This window comes from Nicotiana tabacum, chromosome 10 (genome assembly GCF_000715075.1).
Source record: "Nicotiana tabacum cultivar K326 chromosome 10, ASM71507v2, whole genome shotgun sequence".
In the NCBI taxonomy this organism is placed as follows: domain Eukaryota; kingdom Viridiplantae; phylum Streptophyta; class Magnoliopsida; order Solanales; family Solanaceae; genus Nicotiana; species Nicotiana tabacum.
This window is the reverse complement of record NC_134089.1, coordinates 71,146,840-71,168,868: the sequence shown is the minus strand read 5'-3', so window position 1 is coordinate 71,168,868 and position 22,029 is coordinate 71,146,840. Positions and strand designations below refer to the sequence as shown.

Sequence of the window (22,029 nt, the reverse complement as noted above, 5' to 3'; positions counted from 1 at the left end):
AATATATACTATACATTAAATAAGAAATCATTGTAGCTTTATGATTCCTTATTTTGCGCGCTAAAAAAGGGGAATTAAATATTTTTCAGATCTTCCCCAATGCAAATCACACACATTCCATAATTATCGTCGGCTTCACTCTGATCTTCCACAACGCAGAACAAGATTTTCCATACTCTGTTTTTGCGATACACTCTATTTCCATAAATTCTCTCTACATCTCTCTCTATTTCTCAATCGCAAATTTCAGTAATACAAAGCAAATGAAAAGAGAGTAGCAATTCCACCATTGACAGCCATTAAAAAGCTTGAAAGCTTTGAATTCAAATTTTGGTTTTCAAAAATCATTATTTGTTTGGATTGGGTGTTGTTGAAAATAATCGGGAATATGGTTTGGAGTTTATATCTCAATTTTGAGGGGTTTTGGTGAAGATTAGACTTGATTTTGACTGAATTTCAGATTGAAACTCGAAGAAGAAGAAGAAGAAGAAGAAGAAGAAGAAGAAGAAGAAGAAGAAGAAGAAGAAGAAGAAGAAGAAGAAGAAGAAGAAGAAGACATATTGCATAAATTGTAGATAAATTGTAGATTATTTGTATTCTGATTGTAGATGCTTTATTTTTTGTTTTCACAAATAAAAACTTCCACAAATCTTCTGAAAAAACGCAATTATGTCAAAAATCCCAATTATGCTTGTCACACCTCCTTTTTACGCACCCACGAGGGTGCAGGGTAGTTTTTTCAATTAAAGGACAATCGAAACGGGATTGGTTTATTTATTTCAGAGTCGCCACTTGGGAGATTTAGGGTGTCCCAAGTCACCAATTTTAATCCCAAATCGAGGAAAAGAATGACTCCATATTACAGTCTGCATACCAGAAATCCGGATAAGGAATTCTGTTAACCCGGGAGAAGGTGTTAGGCATTCCCGAGTTCCGTGGTTCTAGCACGGTCGCTCAACTGTTATATTCGGCTTGATTATCTGATTTTATACAAGTGTGAACTTATGTGCAAAATTTAACTTTTAGCCGCTTTTATCATTTACTGTTATTTTTTATCAAGAATTGCAACGTTATAAAAATGTATCTCGAACCACGTCACGATCAATGTACCCGTGGTCGTCGACACACTTTGACTCCGTTGAGATTTGGATTTGGGTCACATCAATATGTACCCGAGTTTAAGGAAATTAACTTATTAAAGGCGCGCCTAAAGCGACTAGCGTATTTGTTTTGGGTAGGACCGTGGAATTTTACTAAACGGTCCATCCCGAAGTCTAAACAATTTTTAAAGCAAATATTTACTGAGGGCCCCGCAATTTGTATTTTTATTTAGCGAGGCTCATCTCATTCTTATTATTATTATTTTTTTTTTTTTTAAAATGAATTCGCAACGTCATGGCCACGCATCTCGAACCACGTCACAATCAATGTACCCGCGATTAGAAACACGTTTCGAATCCGTCGAGATTTGGATTTGGGTCACATAAATGTGCACCCGAGTTTAAGAAGGTAAGGTTTATTAAAGCGTATCCTAAAGAGACTAACGTGTTGTTATTTAGGGAGGGTTGTGAGATTTGCTAAGCAACCCATCCTGGAAACTAAATGCTTCAACAATATACATTTAACAAGGTCCCCGCATTTGCATGTTGTGTTTATTTTCATCGAGGCTCATCTTGTTCTTATTTTAAAAGGATATCCTATAGCAACTACGTTTCTTATCGCGTTTGTCCTTATCAATTGAAGACGGTAGATAGTCCTAATTAATTAAATGCTTGCAAGTTATTTGTAATGACATTCAGAAAAGCTAAAAAAAAAAATTCAGAAATGGGGCTGTATGTGCAGTCAGCCGAACAAACAATTATAGGCCCAAATCCAGCCCATGCGTGATAGGCCAGACCTGGGCCTCTGCCTGTTCTACGCGAGCCTACTTGGTTTGCTTCGATTTGGGCTCGACCTTCATGAGGTTGAGGCCCTGAACTGATTCTTTATTTTGTGAAATGAGTTTATCAATTTATGGGACAATATGGCAGAAGGAGAAAGAACTTTAACTAAAACGGATAGCTTTCCTATTTGGCCTACATTAGAGAATATACTATACCATCAGACTAAGTCTGAAATACAACTTATTACACTGGGCATATTCTCACCTAGCAGTATACATACAAGGCTAGCATTCGTTAACCTACATTGATATACTTAGTATGTAGGCTGCTTCTATTGTCCAAACAAAAATGTAACTATTTCATGACATTTAGAGTAACAGTTCATGTACATATATAAAAAACAATCTGCAGGTCCTCTCTTTTGCATTCATGCTCAAACTTTCAGTTACATTTGTGGTATTAATTGTGTACCTGGTATGGAGGACAAAGAAGGAAGGAATGGTCAGCTAGGCAGTATGCAGTAAACATAGCAACAAACAGATACACAACAAACACAGCAACAACCAACTGAACCAAGTGTCTTCCACAGCCACAGACAACCAACAGTGATCTCCCAGAATACAAAGACTAACAAATAGCCGAGTGCCAAGCCAGTAGTCCCAGGAAAAAGTAAAGAAATAGCAGCAACAACTGAGGGTTCAGATGCAGCAAAACCACCAATTCAAACAACCATAGACAACTCAGTCAATGCAAGCGACAGAACTTGGCCAAGACAGCTTGACCAATATGCACTCTTATACAGCTTTCAGGCAGTGTTTGGTTACAATCTATTTGGAAACTAACTTATGTTATTCAGCTTTCTGTAAACTCAGTAAAACTTTTTTAGACTAAAAGTTTCAGCTTTCCAACTAAAAATTCCAGCCTTTTCTCTCTTTTTTTTCTTCTGAAGACTAAAAGTCCAGCCCCTTTTAAGTTCTCAAATGGCCTATTTATAAGCCAAATGACTCGGTGCAGCTAGGCTGCCCTCATGCTGCAACTTGCAGCCTGCCCATACCCCTTTAAGCCCCATGCCTAAGCATCTTTTGGTGTCAGCCCCCTTTATTCCCCACGCCTGGTTTTGTTTAATCAGGAGTTATGGGCATCATTTTATTATTCAATTTAAGCCCCATACCCCTGTGTCTTGTTCCCCCATTGGCATTAGTTTAATCCTAATTTAGTACCCCATTTGTCAGCTCACTTAAACTAATTACTTCTGTTCTTTTTAACACCCCAGAATACCCCTGTCAACCTTGATTATTACTGCCCCTGCCTATTGCAGCATCAGGGCATTTTTTATCTGATGAAAGTTCGAACTTAAGACTGCCTGGGCTGTACCTTTTCAGTCAGTTTTACAGTGCAAACGATCCATTTCAAACAATCCTGGATCATACAGTCAGTGGCAAAGCTCAATTAGTCATGCGACATTATTAGCTCGTTCGGTTCATTAGTTATAGAAAACTAATCGACGACATTTATCGAGTCGACTATACTAATTATAGCAGGTAATAATCGATCGCTCACATAAACAATACATTTAGGGACCTAAAGGGCATCGGACAATTTTTGTTCAATTACTGGGGCCTATATGAGTCAACTTATCTGACGATTAAACTAATCGACGATCATGTTTATCACAGAGTACATTCAGAGTCATACACATAACAAAATCGACCAAATAAAAAGGCCTTTACAGAGAAGAAAGAAATTAAGAAACTATCAAAAAATAATAAAAAAAACAATTACCACACAGCAATGCTAATGACTTAATCAGCAATTAATATAAACGAAAAGGGAAAGAAAACTTACCGAAAAATGTTTAAATCAAACAGACCCAAATCCGACTTAACTCTGCCCATTTGAGGCCGAACAAATTTTAACCAGGGTGTTCTCACATGAGAACACCTTGGTTAAGATCCATTGAACCTCAAAACCCCTTTCAAGACCGGGCGGATTCCCCAGGTGCATGTGTTCTAAGGTCTGGATTTCCAGATCTGATTTTTAAGGAGTTGTGGGTAGATTCGGACCAAACCAAGCTTGGTTTGGTCACGAGGAAGGTCAGGGGAGTGGCTGGTACAAAAATGGCGAGGTTTGGTGTAGATCGAGTTTTGCCTCGAATCTTCAAATCCAGATTCGAGACGATAGGAGATGATTCGAGGTTCGTGGTTAGTGGATTCGTGTTCAGGGGAGTGAGGGGGTCTTAGGGTGTTCAGGGGGTGGTCACCGGCGTTCGTGCCGCCGGCTTTAATGGCGAGGGAGACGGGGGCGGCTAGGGTTTCTAATGGGAGGTCCGGGTTTGAGCTTGGGGACGAAGGGGTGGGGTGTTGGTATAGGGGGCGTGGGTGTAAGGGAAGGCTTATATATGGTCTATGGGATTGGATCTGAGCCGTTAGATCATATGATCTCAACGGCTTGGATCTGAGGGTGAGAAATGAGACGGAGTCGTTTGGTAGTTAAACGGGGTCGTTTGGTTTAAGTGAGGGTTGGATCGGATTGGTTCCTGGGTCGGGCTTTGAAACGGGTTATTGAAAGTGATCCTGGACCGTTGGATTGGATTGATTGGAACGGCTGAGATGGATTGGCCTGAAACGGTGTCGTTTCAGGAGGTGTTTGGGCAGGCCTGGACTTGGACCGGATTTGAATGCTGGTTTTGGGCCTGTTTTTGTTTCACTTCTTTTGGCCCAACCGATTTCCTTCACTCTTTGTTTTCTAATTTCATTTTTCTTTTAAAACAAAAATAAAAATAATAAATAATAAAAATAACGAAATTAAAACTAAACAACAATGCAACATTTTAACACAATTATCACAAAAATTATTTAAGTAAGTTAACTAAAAGCCTAGAACGAACGATGCACACATATATATATTTTTTTGAATTTTCTTTTACTGACCGAATTATGGTTTAATCATCCTAACATACATATTTTGTATTTTTGTTTGTTAATGATTAAATGCAAAAATGGACAGATCCACAAATGACTAACAACACATGTCACGAAAACTCGAACAATTGTACAGCGAAACCATTTGTTACTATTTTTATTTTCTTTTGGAGCGATTGCTCGTAAAGCAAAAATCATGTGCTTACAATGCTACAATTGAATGAGAATTGGTATATAAAAATTCAATGCACCCAGTTTGTAGATATTTTGTAGATAAATTGTAGATTGTATTCTAATTGTAGATGCTTTGTTTTCTGTTTTCACAAATCCAAAACGACTAAAATTTCTACAAAATCTTCTGCAAAAAACGCAATTATGTCGAAAATACCAATTAAGCTACAATTGAATGGGAATTGGGATATTAAAATTCAATATACCCAGTCTGTAAATATCTTGTAGATAAATTGTAGATTATTTACATTCTGATTGTAGATGTTTTGTTTTCTGTTTTCACAAATAAAAAACGACTAAAACTTCTACAAATCTTCTGCAAAAAATAGTCTACAATTTAGTATAAATGTAGTAATTATGTAGATACCCTTACAAATAATACTGCTTTATACATACTTAAACTGATTTGTTGTATATTTGTAGAATTTTTGTAGAACATATATTGAAAGATATGTTCTTTCAATATATATCTAGCATATTCTCTGTTGCTAATTGATTCTGTTTTCATCTTATCTCTAACTGGAATGGTTCTGATGGATGTTTGAATTGGGAAATGTTAAGGTAAGATTTCCAGTTAATATTACCGAACATTCCCAAGAAATGCAATATTTATTCACCAAAAGTTGCTACTGATTTTCCATCACAACTAATAGCATCATCTGGAATATATGGAAGAACCAAAAGCAATATTTTGGATTAGGCTTCAACGAGACACTTATTGCATCAAAGAATGAATATTGGAGGAATCTGCATCCAAGAATGCCTGGATTAAGCACTTCAAATTCTGTTCTCATATAAACAAAGAAGAATTTTCAGATTCCTTTAATTAAGGAGTAAAAAACGTACAATTAATTATACCCTTAATTAATTATGGTATAGAATTAATAATTTGGTATACTAAATATAATTAAGTTAAACCTTAAATATTAAGGGTAATAAGATTTGTTACGTGGCATAGAAATGTCTTATACTTTATATGCCAGAAACCCTAATTTATGAATCTGGGCCCTCCTGAAGTTGACTATAAATTAAAATACCAAGAAACGAGCACTACTACATCATATCCACAAGGCAGTTTAATTTCATATGATCCTTCTGTTACCGAACTCAATTTCCTTCCCCATATTTATTACTCCACAGTCTAGTTTCTTCAGTTTCAGTTCATTAAATTAAATTGGATAACAGAAGCTGCCTCCTTTCATCTGGCAAACTGTGAAGACATAGCTCTGTTTCATAACCGCATTCCATTTTCAGCATCTGCATCTCTTTCTGCAAAAAGAGACCTTACTAAATTGTTTCTTGGAAGTAACCCACTTGCCAATATCACCCAAAAAAAAGTTTTCAACTCTTCATTATGCTTTGACCAATTCCTCCAATAAGCAGTCATCCATATCCACCTTTAGCGAGGTAATAAACAAGGATGCTTTTTTTTTTTTTTTAAATACAATGGTGAATTGGGTTTTTCTTATTGTGATTAAAGTTTGTTCCTTTTTTTGATTGGTTCAGTTGATCTTTAATTAGTGGGAAAGACTTGACGGAATATGAAGCAGAAGAATCTCTTGATTATTTGTTGGATGGTGCTGATGAAGCTTTAATTAGTGCTTTTTTTGTTCTTTTAAGAACTAAAGGTGAAACCTTTGAAGAAGTAAGTTCCTTCTTTAACTATTTTCATATTAGTAAAGGTTTATGTATACCCTTTGAATCATAACTTAGGTGAAATAAATATTTTATTATAGTATTTCCTTTTTGATGAATTTTTTTCCAGAAAATTCTATGCTTTTTGAAGAACAGGCCCTAATTTAAAATATACTGTAAAGCTTCCATTTAGATGTACAATCCTCTGCCTATGAATCTGATTTCACAGAACCAGAATGTCTTTATTCGCTCATTCATTAATCGAGCTAGTGATAATAATTAGGTAGTCGGATTGGCAAGGGCAATGATAAAGCATTGCAGACAAGTGGAAGGCTTAAGCGACGTGGTTGATATTGTTGGAACAGGAGGGGATGGTGCAAACACGGTGAATATCTCAACAGGTGCTTCAATACTTGCTGCAGCTTGTGGTGCAAAAGTAGCCAAGGTTAACAGAGCTCTTTTTTGTTGTCCAAAGTTATTTAATTTCACTAAAAACTGTGGACATTTGAGGCTAAAAATTTGTGGGATTAAATTGCAGCAAGGTAATAGGTCGAGTTCATCCGCTTGTGGGAGTGCAGATGTATTGGAAGCACTAGGCATTGCCATTGAGCTGGACCCTGAGGTTGGTGATATTGCTGTTCTTGGCTGAAAAATGTTGGTAGTTGAGGACTTTTAATATTGTATTGTAGTTCTATGATTTTTTTATTTATGAAAAGAGAAAAATATGCTGTAGTTTTATGAAATGAAGGTTTAAAAATGAAGTTTGCTATCGCATTAGTTAATATTTGCTTTATAAGGAGAAACACTAGATTTGGCGTTCACCAAATCAAATTATTAACGTAATTTTATTACTGAGCCATCTAACAACCATGCATTTATTCTTTGTTACTGGCTTCAGGGGGTGAAAGAGTGTGTAACTCGAGCTGGAATAGGTTTGATGATGGCTCCAATATATCATCCAGCGATGAAGATTGTCAGACCTATCAGGAAAAAGCTTAAAGTAAAGACAGTGTTCAATATCTTGGGCCCTATGTTGAACCCATCAAGAGTGCCATTTGCTGTAGTTGGAGTTTACAAAGAAGACCTGGTACATTTTCAACTGTTGAATTACACTAATATCACTTGTTCTATGAATGTAGCTTTAAGAATCTTGTAGTCTTAAATTATGTGAATTGAGGTGCTAAATTTTCTGGTCTTATCTTCATTCTGCCCTTTGGTTCATAGCTTTCTGACATGTTTCAATGTTATTCTTTATGTGTTGTGTACATTCATTTGGTGAATGAAACATCTCTTGTTGTCGGTCCACAAAATGGCTAAAGCAGTCCAGAGATTTGGCATGAAAAAAGTATTGGTTGTTCACTCAGAAGGCCCAGATGAGATGAGTCCTCTTGGTATGGTCCCCTTCCACGATACTAGTAAATATGTTGTCTTTGGTAACATTGTCCTTTTTAGTTTGACTTTGCTTGTATATCTTTTAGTATGACAATTCACTTCGCAGGCCCTGGATTAGTCCTTGATATCACACTAGACAATATTGAGAAGTTCTCCTTTGATCCATGTAAGTAACTCATGAAATCAGAAAAAGGCAGCCCAGAGCCGGATGTATTTATTGCTTCACACTGATAACAAGTGAATGCCGCCCTAAGTATTTGGTGAACTCTGCAGTAAAGAATGATGCAATATGATTAATGTGTTTTTCACTAGTCATATAACATTGTCTCTTTGGGGTAGGCTGCCTACATCACACCCCCTTGGGATGCGGCCTTTCTCCGGACCCTGCGTGAACGCGGGATGCTTCGTGCACCGGGCTGCCCCTTTTTATTTTTTTTATTTTTTTTATTTTTATATACAACATTGTCTCTATGAAAAAATTAACCTGACAAGATTATTCTTCAATAGCGGACTTTGCCATCCCGCGTTGTACTCTAGAAAGCTTGCGAGGTGGAGGGGTCCAGATTACAATGCCGAGATGCTCAAACGCGTGCTGTCCGGAGAAAAAGGGCCGATTGCTGATGCATTTGTAAGTTTCTTTGTCTGTTATGCTTCAAATATCCTTATAAACTTATCTAATTGATTAGCTTGTCAGATTTAAGGCTTCTCCTTATAAAAAGATTGACAGAGCACTTGTTTCCATTTTCAATAATGTCATTTCACCTTGAAAGTTCTTACATTATCTATCAAACAAATTCACAAGCACTAAATGCAGCAACTGCTCTCCTAGTAAGTGGACATGTTAAGAATCTGGCTGAAGGAGTTGCATTAGCTCGTAAGACACTAGTCTCCGGCAAAGCGCTGAAGACACTTGATCTATGGGTAGAGGTTTCGAATGTAAGGAGAATTTCACAGTAATTTCTTTAGATAGAGGCTTGATCACATAAATTCATACTATGTCTTGTTTACTAAATTCCAGGAGGTGAAGGAAGCAGTACCTCAGGTCGCTTGATTGATCTTCTGCATGAACTCATTTAAAATGCCAAACTGACCATGTTAAGTGCATTTGACCAGACAGATATATTCTTACGGCTCAACTTCGCTGCTAAGTTATCGTTAACAGATTCAAAATCAGAGAAAGAATGGAAGGCACTACTCAACTTTCAATTTTAGCTCGGAGAAGGATCAGAGGAAAGGGTTTAAAAAAACTGTAGCTTTGGCTACTGAAATTTGTAAAGCAGCTGTAGATTTATGTACCCATTGCTTGTAATACTCATTAGTGACAATGACCAAGCAAAAGAATAACCAAGTGCAGAAAGATGTTCCACATTTGATGTTCCCTCTTCACGAACTTGTACAATCACTACAAAGATTCTATTATCAAAGAAATAAGGAAAGGGGTGACATTTGGCACCATGTATTCGAAAATGTGGAAGAGCAGCTGTGAAAAGCGGAAAAAAACATTAAAACGACGGTTGTTGCGTAAGCCAATAAATACACGTGTCTTTTACATACTATTTATTACTCAACAATTGTTTCAGTAAACTTAACATAATAGATAATTGTAGGTTGATGTAAAAGAGTGTGGGTAAGTAGCTTCCACCAAGTGCCTAGAAAAGAAGGCATAAAGACCTGTGGAGCGGTGGTAGGAAGTATTATTAAAGATCTATATATTAATATAAAGGAGGGAATAGGAATGCCTGGAATGGTATTTATCTTTTTTGTTAATTTTTTGCTCTTTTCTCTCAGTTATCTACTTTAAATATCTATTTTGTTACCTTCATTGTAACCGTTCCAACTTCCAACAATTCAGCTACTGAAAACATACAGAGTTCAGTTACAACGATTGGATTAGAATAGATTATCGTTAAACTTCTTTCAATTTTAGCACAGTATTTCAGTTACAGTTCCATATTCCCTTTAATTTCCATTTCCTATTCAAATTTCTTGCATAAACTTTCAGTTACAAACCAATCTTCTTTTATCCTGAGTCATCTTCCCTTTTTGCTTATCTCCTCTCAAATCCTTTACTGACCAATTCTTTCTTCCAAATTTCTTTATTGGCCATGGTGACCAGCCTTATGTTATTAAGTTGCATGCCATTTTCATCTCTTTGTGTTATCCATATTAGTTTTATAGTTTTGCTTTCTTAGGCCAGATTGGTGTGAATAATTATCCGGATCACTAAAAAAGAAAATGTTTACGAAAGTTCTTCAACAATCCATTTTTCCTTTGAGGTTAATAATTTTCTTTATGAAGTTGAAATTTATATTGCTGTTATTAATGCTTTAATTTACTAATTTTGAAGATTTCATTAGCTTTGATAGTTGGCTTAATTACTTTTGGAATATATAAAATATTATTATAGAGAAATACTTAATGAGAATATGATTGTCTGTTAGTAGTTTTATTAAAGTTTGCTTTTGATTTTGGAGCAAGAATACAAGATATTTCATTGGTATTTTAGTTTATTTACGGTAATTCTGTCTGTTTCTATTAATATTTTGTCAATACTATAGTTTTTTCATGATGTTTTTGGCCAGTAATTTTCTTGAAACCACTTCATGGATAAGGTATGAAGATTGTGCATTTTTCCTGCTCAATTATCTTTGTGGTGTTCCTAATAAATAAATTTTTGTTTTCAAATTGATTAATGTGGAAAACAAAAACTTTTGGTTTGACGTTTTTGTTTTTGACCTTTTGTGCTGTGTCATCGCATCAACTTCTTTTTATTTCACTTAAGTTATATTTTGGTTAGACTTTTTCGCTTAGTTAGTGAAATTTTTTGTTTACTAAAGTACCTTGATGTTATACCATGAAAAAAAGCTTAAAGATATCCTAATTGAAAACGTCTAATTAAGTTATTACAAGATTAAAGTATTAGAAATATCTTATTTTACAAATTCAATTTCTGAGACGCTTAAATTAGTATCATTATGTTTTATTTCTGACACCTTTTTATTTTCTAATATGATAGTTTCAGCCCTCCTCGAGACTTTCAACTCTATAAAAACTTTTCAAGGCGAGATTTAGAACTTCAGTCCTCTATGAGGCTTTCAGCTCCAATCCTCCATTTCTCATAGTAATAATTCTTTTCACTCAGAAATAATAGGGAAAGATTGATGTACAAAAAGCGAAGGTATTTTGCTTGGTTCCAGTGTCACTTGTGCAAAAATTAATTGACAAAATTGATGTTTTCCGGATAACTTACTGTGAACTAAATATTATTTTTCATAGTTTTTTTCAATAAGGTAATTATCTCTGTTGCAATAGGGAAATAGTGCATCTTTTTTTTCATTTTTCTACAGTTTCGAGGAAATGTTGTAATACCTACTTGCTATATTATTCTCTCAAATTCGACCAACTGTATATGCCATCTTTTGTACGATTTTCAATATTCTTTGTGTTGTTTTCTAACTTGTGATTTTTTTTAGATGGTTGAGGAAATGCTATAATGCATTTGTGTGATATTCTATTAATTTATTAAGTAATTGCTTTTATAACCAACATTCAAGAGATCGGCCCTTTACATGATTAATTTGGGGGAACACTTCGTGGTGATTTGACCGCACAATTGATTATAAAATCTCCGACTCTCAATTGCTTAGGGCATTTAATTAAAATCTTAATCGTATTATTTTCATGTAAGAATCAAATTTAATGTATTTATTTAATTACTAATATGCATTAATAAAATTGCTATTTTCTAAAGATGAGATTCTTAAAAACATTTATGAATAACATTTAATTAGGAACGAAGGGCGAGAAGACATACTTTGCATATTTTTTCTCTACAAAATAAGTGCTAGCTTCCCTTCCAATATGCCGTTTTATTTATTTGAATTTATTTTTCTAATTCATCTTTTCATATGTATTTTTCCTTATACATCTGTTTTGTTTATTGTATTTGCATGTTTGACTAAGATTAAACCTTTTTTAGAAAAATATTTTGTGCTAATTTTTTTTTATCTATTTTATATCAGTTAAATTTACAAAATGAATTATTTTACCGCGCGAAGCGTGGATCAATTAACTAGTTGATAATAATATTAGCAAATCAGATACTATTGTTTAATGAAATTTTTTAATATTAAATATTGATAATAGTTCTGATTGGAATGACGATATGAAATTAAGAGTTGAAATAGTAATGACCGCTCAAGAGTGAGGATTGTAAATTTCTTCCTTGTGATTTTTTCATGCAATAAACACAAAAACAACTTTTTTTTTTTTTGAAATTACTTTGCGCCGGTGTCAACAGAAAGTGGAGCTTTTGCATATATACTCGATTTTGGGTTCATAATTGAACCTATACCTATTTTGCAAAAAAATTGCAAACCTACCCACTCTACGATCAACTTCAGATTTATTGGGTCTGAAGTTAAAGAAAAATAAGTTTGAAGTGAAAAAATTGAATTTCAAATGCACTTAAAGCCAAATAGGTCTGAAGTGCAACCAATGGTTTCATGCACTTAAGGCCAATAAGTCTGAATTGAAAAATAACACTTCAGATACACTTAAGACCAATTGTGAAGTGCAACAAACGTTTTCCTAAACTTGCCAATAAGTCTGAAGTGAAAAATTGTACTTAGATGTACTTAAGGCCAAAAAGGTCTGGAATGCAACCAATGGTTTCATGCACTTAAGGCCAATAAGTCTGAAGTGAAAATTGCCGAAAAACATAAATTTGTTCTTCGAATTTTAATAATCCAATATACGATTTAATACCTAAATCTATTTTAAATGAGCTCAAATTTGAAACATAACCTCCAAATATAATGAGGAAAAAATCTCAATCATCAATTTGTCAAAACAACAATAAATCTAACAACGGATAGAATAAAGCGTCATACCAACGCACCACTATAAAATATTATAAACTATCTTATAAAAGAAGAAGAAGAAGAGGAAAAGGAGAAGGAGAAAGATGAGAAAAAAACCCCAAGTTGTTTAAAAATTGGATAGAGATTAAATGAAGATGACTGCAATTTTTACGCAGAAAGGGGACTTGAGCTGACGGCGTAAAAGGTGCAGCCCAGTATCCAACAGGATGAGCCGTTACCCATCACATGGCATTGGCTCTCACCGTGTAAAAGCTACCAACGACCTTTGGTTACTCACAAAAAGGACAAAAAACAGTTATTGCATAAACTCCTTTTTCCCGGGAAACATCGAGTGGATAACAAGAAAAGAGCCCCCCATTAAAAACTCAGTAGCAAAACAGAAATTGAAAGAAAGATTCCCTTCTTCTTGTCTCTGAATTCAAACCTTCAACTGTTAGAATCGCAAGAGATTCCTCAAATTAATCTTGGGTGTATCTTGACTGGAGCTATGACTTTGGGCTCTGAATGGAAGTTCTCTCAAGTTTTTGGTGAACAAACTCCCGGTGAAGATATTCAAGATTGTAAACTCTCTTTTACTTTTAGTGAAATTTTATGTCAATGAAATCCAGTAATTTGTGTATTTCATGCTTTGGAATGAAATGTGTAACATTTGTTTCTAATATATCATAAGTATGAACAGCTTATAAAAAATAAAAATATGAGTGGAAATATTCTTATTTGAACTAGTCTTTTCTTTATGAGGCGAGTCTAGGACCGGAAGGAAATCTGTTGCTTCCCTTAATTGGATGCTGTAGTTTTATACATGAAATCTTGAAGCCTAATAGGGTAAACTTGTTTGATTTCTATAGCAAAATGAAGATTTAGAAACTGGGATGGAGGTTCAGTTCCAGCAGGTGACATATTTTAGCTGATCCCAACTAGCAGTTGGAGATTTGTGTCTCAGCAGTAGTAGTAGTAGCAGCAGCAGCAGCAGCAGCACCAGCAGTTGTTATTGTTGTTGATTGTGGAATAAGGATATTTCTTGAATTTTGAACGTCCAGTGTTCAGTTGAGACAAGAGACTGGCTGATGCTACAGAAATAATTCTATAGGATTTTCCAATCTGCTTCATTAGTACTAAGATTAAGAATGAGAAGACAACAACAACAGCATACCCAGTAAAATCCCACTACTGGGGTCTGGGGAGAGTAGAGCGTACGCAGACCTTACCCCTACCCGAAAAGGGTAGAGAGGTTGTTAAGATTAAGAATGAGAAGCAGGTTTTGAATATGAAGTTGAGAAAAAGGCACCTTTAACGGAGGGCCATTGGGAACTTCGTTTTCTTCTGTTATGCTTAGATATGTCAATCATTGAATTCAATAAGGTTATGCTTTAGAAGTTCAATGGGGGATTAAGTTGATGAAGCTCTCTCACAACGCAAGGGATATTTGGTTTAGTCTTTTTTGTTAGCCATGTCTGCTTATGTTGGTTATATGAAGCTGGTGGAGAATGTGAGGAGAATCAATAGCATAGTCAAAAAGAAGGAATACTGTCCACAAAACAATCCATTAAATCCACTCATTGTATATGTGGCAAGACGAAGGCTTTTCCATCCTTTGAATGAGAAGGGGGTTGAATGGATATGAGGATTGCTAAAAAGCAGGAAGGCTTGTTGAGGCCAAACTGGTTATATTATGGAAAATAATTCTTACATTTCATTGAATATGTTGGACCACATTCACACACATTTTACTTTATCTAATACTAGATTTACGTTGAAATTCTGTTATAGCTGGAAAAAAGAAGATTGGTTACCATTGAATTTTTTGTACCCTTGCATGTGACTGCTGGTGCAGGACTTTATACATTTATAACATCTTATGCATTAACTTGGTTAACTTCACTTAAAGAAGTTTCCTTGGGGTAGGAGAGCAGTTACATAGAAAAGGATTTCTCATATTTTTATAGTGAAAACTAGAAAAAGGAAAAGCCAACTTTTCATTGCATTTCAGCTATTAAAAATGAAACAGCAAAGAGATGTTTAGCTTTTGTTTCCTTATTTTACCCTCTCACCTGAAAAGGAGCTATTATGAACCAAAGAAATAATGGAGCAAGAAGGAAATTGGTGTTACTTTTATTTCTGCTTTAATATTTCTTGATGGCCTGCACATAACATGATTCTATGTTAGGTGATATTTTATCTGCAATGGAATTTGACAAGAATGGCGATCATCTTGCTGTTGGAGATCAAGGTGGACGTGTCATAATTTTTGAGCGGCAGACTGGTAAAGAAGTGCGGACACAATTTTCATAAATATCATTTGTGTAAATATGAATTCAGCCGGCAATATTCTGTACTTTCTTGAGTGTCATACTCAAACTTTGTATCTCATGTAATCTTTTCACCTTTATGGTCTTGTAGGGTCTATTTGACAGAAGTTCTCGACGTGACTCTGGTCAGTTCAACCTTCCACTTTGGCAGCATCCTGAATTTAAATATAAGACGGAATTCCAAAGTCATGAACCCGAGGTATGATTTAGGTTTTCATCTTATCTAGTTCTGCATACATCTTTTAAGGCTACTTAAATTTTGCATCTGTAGGTGATAGTTGTGAACTTTGGATGCTGATCATGTTACATCTTCTTCAGTTTGATTATTTGAAGAGCGTGGAAATTGAAGAGAAGATTAATAAAATCAGATGGTGTACGAAACTCAATAGATCATTGTTTCTTCTTACAGCAAATGACAGGACGATAAAACTTTGGAAGGTATGAAATTCCTGTGGCATTCGATAATCTTCAGATGAGTTTAAATTGAAGAAAGAAAGGGTTCTGGTGCCCCTCCAAATAAAAGATTCTATATCGGGAGCCTTTTCTTTCAGGATCAAAAGATTGATAATTAGAAATGCATGTGAACTAGTACTATCATTTTTTATCTTTTAAGATATTTCTGACTAAGATACTTAACTTGGTTAGATGCAGCTTTCTGAACTAAGAACTACATCTAATTGTTCATCTATTTGTGACATACACCACACATGAAAAATAAAAACAGTGGGAAAATAAAAGAAGATTTCTCTGTGGTTAAAGTTAAGTATTAGCTGCATTGCATGTTCAGAGTCTGTAAAGATTGATTTTTTGTCTGTGCATTACGGAAAAAAACCCGGATGGCGTGTTCTTTCTTGATGAACTTAGATCCACTTGTCGATTTCCATCTACTGTAACCTTACTAAGCTGTACAAATCAATTTACTGTTTTCATCATTTGTTTCTTTTGCAGATCAAGGAACAGAAAGTAAAGAAAGTTAAACAAATGGACATCAATCCATTTGTGACTTCAGAGAATTCTCTTTTAGCTGATAAAAGTTTCATGAGTGGACAAAGTGAACCATCTCATGCTAATGGTACCAGGCTAGAATGGACTGACAAAATGAATGGCACATTGCCCTCACATGTAGGACATGGAAGAGTGTTAATATTCACGCATTCGTTAATACATTTACCTCCCCAAATTATATGCATTTGACATGCTATTATAGCTTGTGATTCCAGCTACTGTTGTAAATAGCTTGCAGATATCACAAATGTGGCTTCTAGAAGATGCAGAAGAGTGTATGCACATGCTCATGATTTCAACATCAATTCCATCTCAAACAATAGGTATTCTTCTGTTCTTGCGAATATTATGAATTTTAAACTTGCTCACGTGAAATGAAATTTGACCAGCCCTATTGTTTGTGTTTCTGACTGAGCTTGATTGATCAGACTAGAGGCATCCTTCTATAAGTAGCAGTACCATAGAAACTCAATAGTGTGAATGTTGTTTACCGGTTGAAGGAGTGCCAAGCGTTAGATAATTCTCTGGTTTTAATACTTTTACAGCGATGGTGAGACATTCCTTTCTGGGGATGACCTTAGGATAAACGTATGGAACCTTGATGTCAGAGACCAGTGTTTCAACATCATTGACATGAAGCCAAAAGATATGGAAGATCTTACAGGTGATCCCAGATGTCTTCTTGAAGCATTTCATATGCTGTATTTTCTCATGCATCCGTGCTACTCTCTGTTAACCATTATTTGAAGTTTCCAGTTTAGTCTCCAAAAGTATGGAGGTATATGTTATAAATTTTACCAACTAATGATATGATGCCAAAGCACTTCGAGAGTTTATGGGAGGCATAATATGGATTCAGATAGTAGCTTTAGGCCTCATAGGTAAACTTAGCAACATAACTGAAGGATATCTGTAGATTATACATTTATGTACCCAAAATCTACATAAACCTCGTATTCATGCTAGGGATGAGTTTAGTTTGGTGAGGGTCGGGAAGCTTTGTGGGCCTGTCTGGTTGATATGGAAGAGTACAGTTTTAGCCCCAGACTTGTGTTTGGGGAGGGGGGGGGGGAGTCGGTTGTGTTGCCACATGCTTATTTAGGATTTCAGAAAAAGTTTGGAACAACTGGCACTGCATTACTCATCTTCTCAAAAGATTTGTGGACGCAAGCAATCAAAGATTAATAGCCTGGCCATTATTTTATTAGGTTTATCCTGTAATTCCAAAGATGCATGTGGAAAAAAACGAATTAACTCTATAAAAAGAATGCTTGGAAGGAATCTGAAGCCGACTTTACTCCTCTCCCCGAAGAGGACTTGACCAATAAATTTGAGGATGATGATCTACCTTATGACATGGGTAGAATAAAGTCATTAGGCTAAATTAGTTTCATTACCCTATGCTTCTTTTTTGCATAAAACATTTGACCAGGCTGCCACCTAATAAAGGATAAAAATGCTCATTGCGCCATTCTTTTGTGTAGAGGTGATTACATCAGCAGAGTTCCATCCATTTCACTGCAATTTGTTGGCTTATAGTAGTTCACGAGGTTTCATCCGACTTGTTGACATGAGGAAATCTGCACTATGTGATCACAGTGTGAAAATGTGAGTTTTATTCCCATCTCTATTTTATTTCTCTCATCTGCATGATGCATTTCAGCTTCTAATCTGCTGCCCTGACACAACTACCAGTACTTATTTTAACAACCTGCTACTGACTTTTACAGATTGCAAGATGGGGGGAGCCGTGGCCCTAAAACACTTTTCAGTGAAATCATAGCTTCCATATCTGATGTGAAGTATGCAATGGATGGAAGGCATATCCTAAGTCGTGATTACATGACTCTGAAGGTCTTCCTCTCGATGATTCTTTTACTGGATAACGCACCCTAAGCTATGATTTGTTGCCATACCTGCATTTCTTTGAACTTGGTGCTATCTGTCAAGAAAAGAAAAGAAGTCAAGTATTTCTTATTCCTTCAGTCCCGTTTTTGTTTGAGTGGTTAAAACAAACTTTTCTTTGAGTTTTCTCAATTATGTTTTTAGAATCTGTAATCTGACCCTTATTTTTAACCATATATCCTATGCAGTTTATTGATCTTTAATTACATTCCTCAAAAAATAAATCAATTCCGAATCAAATGTAAAACTTTCAATTTAACATGCAAGAAACAAAAACGAGTGATTGAAAAAGGATGGAAGTTGTATTGATATGTGCTTCTCACACATGTTTTACTCCTCGGTTAGGTGATTCATGCACTATTTATCTGGGAATTCTGTGTTTCTGACATTTGCGCGATTTCATTTTAAGGGTCCTTAAAAGTGTATTCATCTTATTGATTTCTGCTTCTACCTTTGTTTTTTTTTTTTTTTTTTTTGCCTGTTTTTATGCCACTTCATTTTGATTCTTTCATCTCTCGTTAGTGGAATCTTCTTTGTTCTCTTCGTCCCTGAGTGACATACAAATAAGCTATGGCTTTGCTTGGTTATTATTTCCTGTGATCCTTGACCCCTTCTTTTGGCGTTTTACATTCGCTATCATAAGCTGGATCTGTAATTATATCTTAATTGTTAACTATTTGATAGTTATGGGACACTCACATGGAGACTTCCCCAGTTGCAACGTATAAGATTCATGAACACCTCCGCCCTAAGGTATGAGAGTATTCATCACAGACATTTGTCAGAGTTGTACTGAGAAATAAACAGTTGGTGATATGGTGTAACGTGTGAATATGCTATTTATTCAAATAGATTGATAGTATTTTCTGATTTGCAGTATAATTGACATAATCCATGTTGTGTGGCAGCTTTCCAAGCTGTATACAAATGACGCCATTTTCGATAAGTTTGATTGCTGCCTGAATGGAGATGGACTTCAATTTGCAACTGGATCTTACAGGTTTATCACAGCTCTAACTTATGTCAACATATAAAATGTTGTACTGATGTTGTATACATGTTGTGCTTTCATTTTGTTGATCTTTTATACATATGATGGATTTTGGTAATCTTTTGTTGATTTAGCAATCATCTTCGTATATTTTCTTGTGGAGCTGAGAATGAAGATGGCATCACACTGGAAGTTAGAAAAAGTCCAAATAGGTAACCCTTGTACTAAAATGATCTTACTATTGTCTTTCTTCTATTATATTCTTGAATTGATGCTTCATTATTCCTTGAATTTGTAGGAAACCAACGTCTCAAGCTACTACAAGGCCTCGAAGGTCGTCATTGAGCAACTTGACTCGAGGATTTTATCGTCAAGGTAGTTAGTAACAGCCATGCATGTCCTTGTGCATGATGAAGTGAATTTTACACCTAATGTTTACACCAAGCAAAGAACTTTACCCTAGTAATTAAAATTTTAAATGAGAATACATATCAGTTAACCATAATTAAGTGATAAATGTGTGAATACAAGATACATGTCTTGCATTCATTGGTTTGGTTTAAACCCCGGTCACCGATATGGGCAAGGTTTTTACCCTTGTAAGGGTCCATAATTCATCAATCAATTGGTGGCAGATCTAACCTCCCGGCTTTGAAACCTGGCATATTTTGTCATCTCATTTACATTGCTTTTTGTTGATAATTTCAGGACAAGATAGCTCAGAGAATGAGACTTCCTGTAATCTTAAGTCCAAGTTGCTGCATCTGGCTTGGCATCCAACGCACAATTTGATTGCGTGTTCTGTTGGAAGCAGCTTGTTCATGTACCATGCATAAAGTGCTATGAAGAGGACTGAGAGTAGTAACCCTCCTGTTCATGGGCTTTGCCCCCTGTAAATTGTATTTTGTCTCTGTCCATATAGTAACAGCATTTCTCACGTTGGGTAGTCATCTTGATCTAATCTCACAGGTAGCAGTCTGCCATTACAAGTTCCCATAAATATATTTTATGGACAGAAATTTTTTTGTTAACAATTAACAATTTTTTTGTTAAAAAATATACAGAAATTTGACGCTTGCATAAATATATTTTATGCACATCTGAAGTTCGCTTGTTTCTGCAATTTTTTTCATTTCCTGTTTCTCCTTGTATTTGATACTAGTACGTGTTTTGGACAGAACTACAACCAGAGGCGGAGCTAGGATTTCAAGCTTATGTGTTTGAGATTCTAATCGTTTTGAGTTACTGGGTTCTAAATTAATAATTTATATATATATATATATATATTCAATGGATTTTTAAGATAAATATAGGGTTTGAACCCAAGCTACTGGATTCTGCCGAACCCGCTCCCATCACTCTAGCTCCGACCTTGGCTACAACTGTTTTAGTGATTGCAATACTAAAACAAAGAAGCGGAGCTTAAAGAAGCTATATGTTTAATATGAGTTTCAACACTATCAAAACTCATGACTAATTTATAAAATTGGTCAAAAGTGTTTTTCAACAATTGATGCCTGTAAGGTACTTTTGATCAGTTAAGCCGAAGAGTGTCAAAGTCATCGGTGATCTATTGCTATCTTTCTAGGGCATTAAGGACCAAATGCAATTTGCTCATTTTCATTATACTCCGCAGCAATTGACAGTCAGTTCCATCATAGCATGGTATCCTTCAAAGAATGAATAGAAAAACATGTTACCATACACAAACTTGGTCTTTCTCAAGCCTCTATAATGAACAATCTATGTGTTACTTGTATTTGCTGTTCATGCTGCTATACATAGTGAGGAAACTGAAAAAATTAGCAATTGCAGGGGGCAGGGGCAGCCTGCATATGTAGGTGATTCAATCACACAGCTTTAAAAGGTCTCTGACAAAGAAGATTATTACGTAGTTTTATCTCCCATAATACGGAATCTTTTGCTTCTTTGTGAAGGACGAAAAGCAAAGAAATCTCTTAGATTATCAGTCACAACAAGATAACATCACAAGGACTGTCATTCACAAGCAATCCTCTGTTAGAATTAGTTTTCACTCACTTAAAACCGCTTACGCTTAAGACTATCTTACGTCAACCCTTCAGATGAGGACTCTCATCTTCGTTCAATAGGTAAACAAATGGAGTCCCATTCAGCCTGCTCTATCATTTGAAAGAAACATTATGGAAAAAATTTACTCACATTTGCTGATTACGTGAAAATAATTAGTTACCATGATTAGCATAGAAATCAGGGAGAATGCTAGATTACCTTCAGCCTATGCTAAGCATGGGCTCACCAATATGAGTTAGTATGTGCTATTTCTTTGTCTTGTGCTCATTAATGTGTTTCCTGATATGTTTTTCTATTCTCTTATGGTTTCCTACGGAATATTTATGCTAAGCACTCATTAAGAACCAAAACTTCGTTCTTTATTCTGTATGATTTTAAGCCTAGAACAATAAAGATAATCTCAAAAATAAGTATACTGGGTTTGTCGTCGTTGTACAGAAGCAAATATATATTTCAAAATATTGTTTACTTGTTAGAATGCCAAAGATAATATTAGGAAATAATAGGATAGATCGAAGTTAAAAAATAAAAAACAAACTTTTCTAGGTAGTATGTGTATATGCAAAAGTTTGATTTTTCATTTTCTTAAACTTTATATAGATTCAAATTTGATATAAAGATAGCCTCCTAGCATGTATTTGGAGCTAAGATTCCTGCTTGGCAAGAGATGAGCAGGATGCCATTGGATTGGGTAGAGGAATTAAAACAGGCTGAAGCTTGTGCAAAGGGAAAACGTATTGAGGCAGAAATATATAGAATGGCACTTGGAGCAAGTAGTGAGGCAGTTGAAATCTCCTAAATTCGCCTATGCTTAGATTAGAA

General features: G+C 35.3%; 2 protein-coding genes across 7 annotated transcripts; both read left to right on the top strand.

The window, feature by feature from the left end:
• Window positions 1-6,089: 6,089 nt before the first annotated feature.
• Window positions 6,090-9,432, top strand: LOC107830591 (anthranilate phosphoribosyltransferase, chloroplastic). Of its 4 annotated transcripts, none has more exons than XM_075222973.1 (10): window positions 6,091-6,442; window positions 6,542-6,680; window positions 6,954-7,115; window positions 7,209-7,292; window positions 7,569-7,757; window positions 7,993-8,061; window positions 8,169-8,228; window positions 8,570-8,690; window positions 8,877-8,998; window positions 9,081-9,432. In XM_075222973.1, exons 3-6 carry the CDS (start codon window positions 6,975-6,977, stop codon window positions 8,008-8,010), a joined length of 432 nt encoding a protein of 143 aa, XP_075079074.1. In that variant the 5' UTR covers window positions 6,091-6,442; window positions 6,542-6,680; window positions 6,954-6,974; the 3' UTR covers window positions 8,011-8,061; window positions 8,169-8,228; window positions 8,570-8,690; window positions 8,877-8,998; window positions 9,081-9,432. The 4 variants fall into 4 exon arrangements, with proteins under 4 accessions (XP_075079072.1, XP_075079071.1, XP_075079074.1 ...); XM_075222972.1 differs by having other exon boundaries at window positions 7,990-8,061; XM_075222971.1 differs by having other exon boundaries at window positions 6,090-6,442; window positions 7,569-8,061; window positions 8,892-8,998.
• A 3,567-nt stretch (window positions 9,433-12,999) lies between these two features.
• LOC107830592 (serine/threonine protein phosphatase 2A 55 kDa regulatory subunit B beta isoform) lies at window positions 13,000-20,253 on the top strand. Of its 3 annotated transcripts, none has more exons than XM_016658209.2 (14): window positions 13,000-13,505; window positions 15,113-15,216; window positions 15,346-15,453; window positions 15,573-15,692; window positions 16,203-16,376; window positions 16,491-16,582; window positions 16,805-16,923; window positions 17,744-17,867; window positions 17,990-18,113; window positions 18,849-18,917; window positions 19,073-19,164; window positions 19,290-19,367; window positions 19,454-19,530; window positions 19,864-20,253. In XM_016658209.2, the coding sequence occupies exons 1-14, from the start codon at window positions 13,433-13,435 to the stop codon at window positions 19,989-19,991; spliced, it is 1,482 nt and encodes a 493-aa protein (XP_016513695.1). In that variant the 5' UTR covers window positions 13,000-13,432; the 3' UTR covers window positions 19,992-20,253. The 3 variants fall into 3 exon arrangements, with proteins under 3 accessions (XP_016513695.1, XP_075079070.1, XP_016513696.1); XM_075222969.1 differs by having other exon boundaries at window positions 13,316-13,505; window positions 15,113-15,208; window positions 15,526-15,692; XM_016658210.2 differs by lacking the exon at window positions 13,000-13,505 and having other exon boundaries at window positions 15,200-15,216; window positions 15,526-15,692.
• Window positions 20,254-22,029: the final 1,776 nt, after the last annotated feature.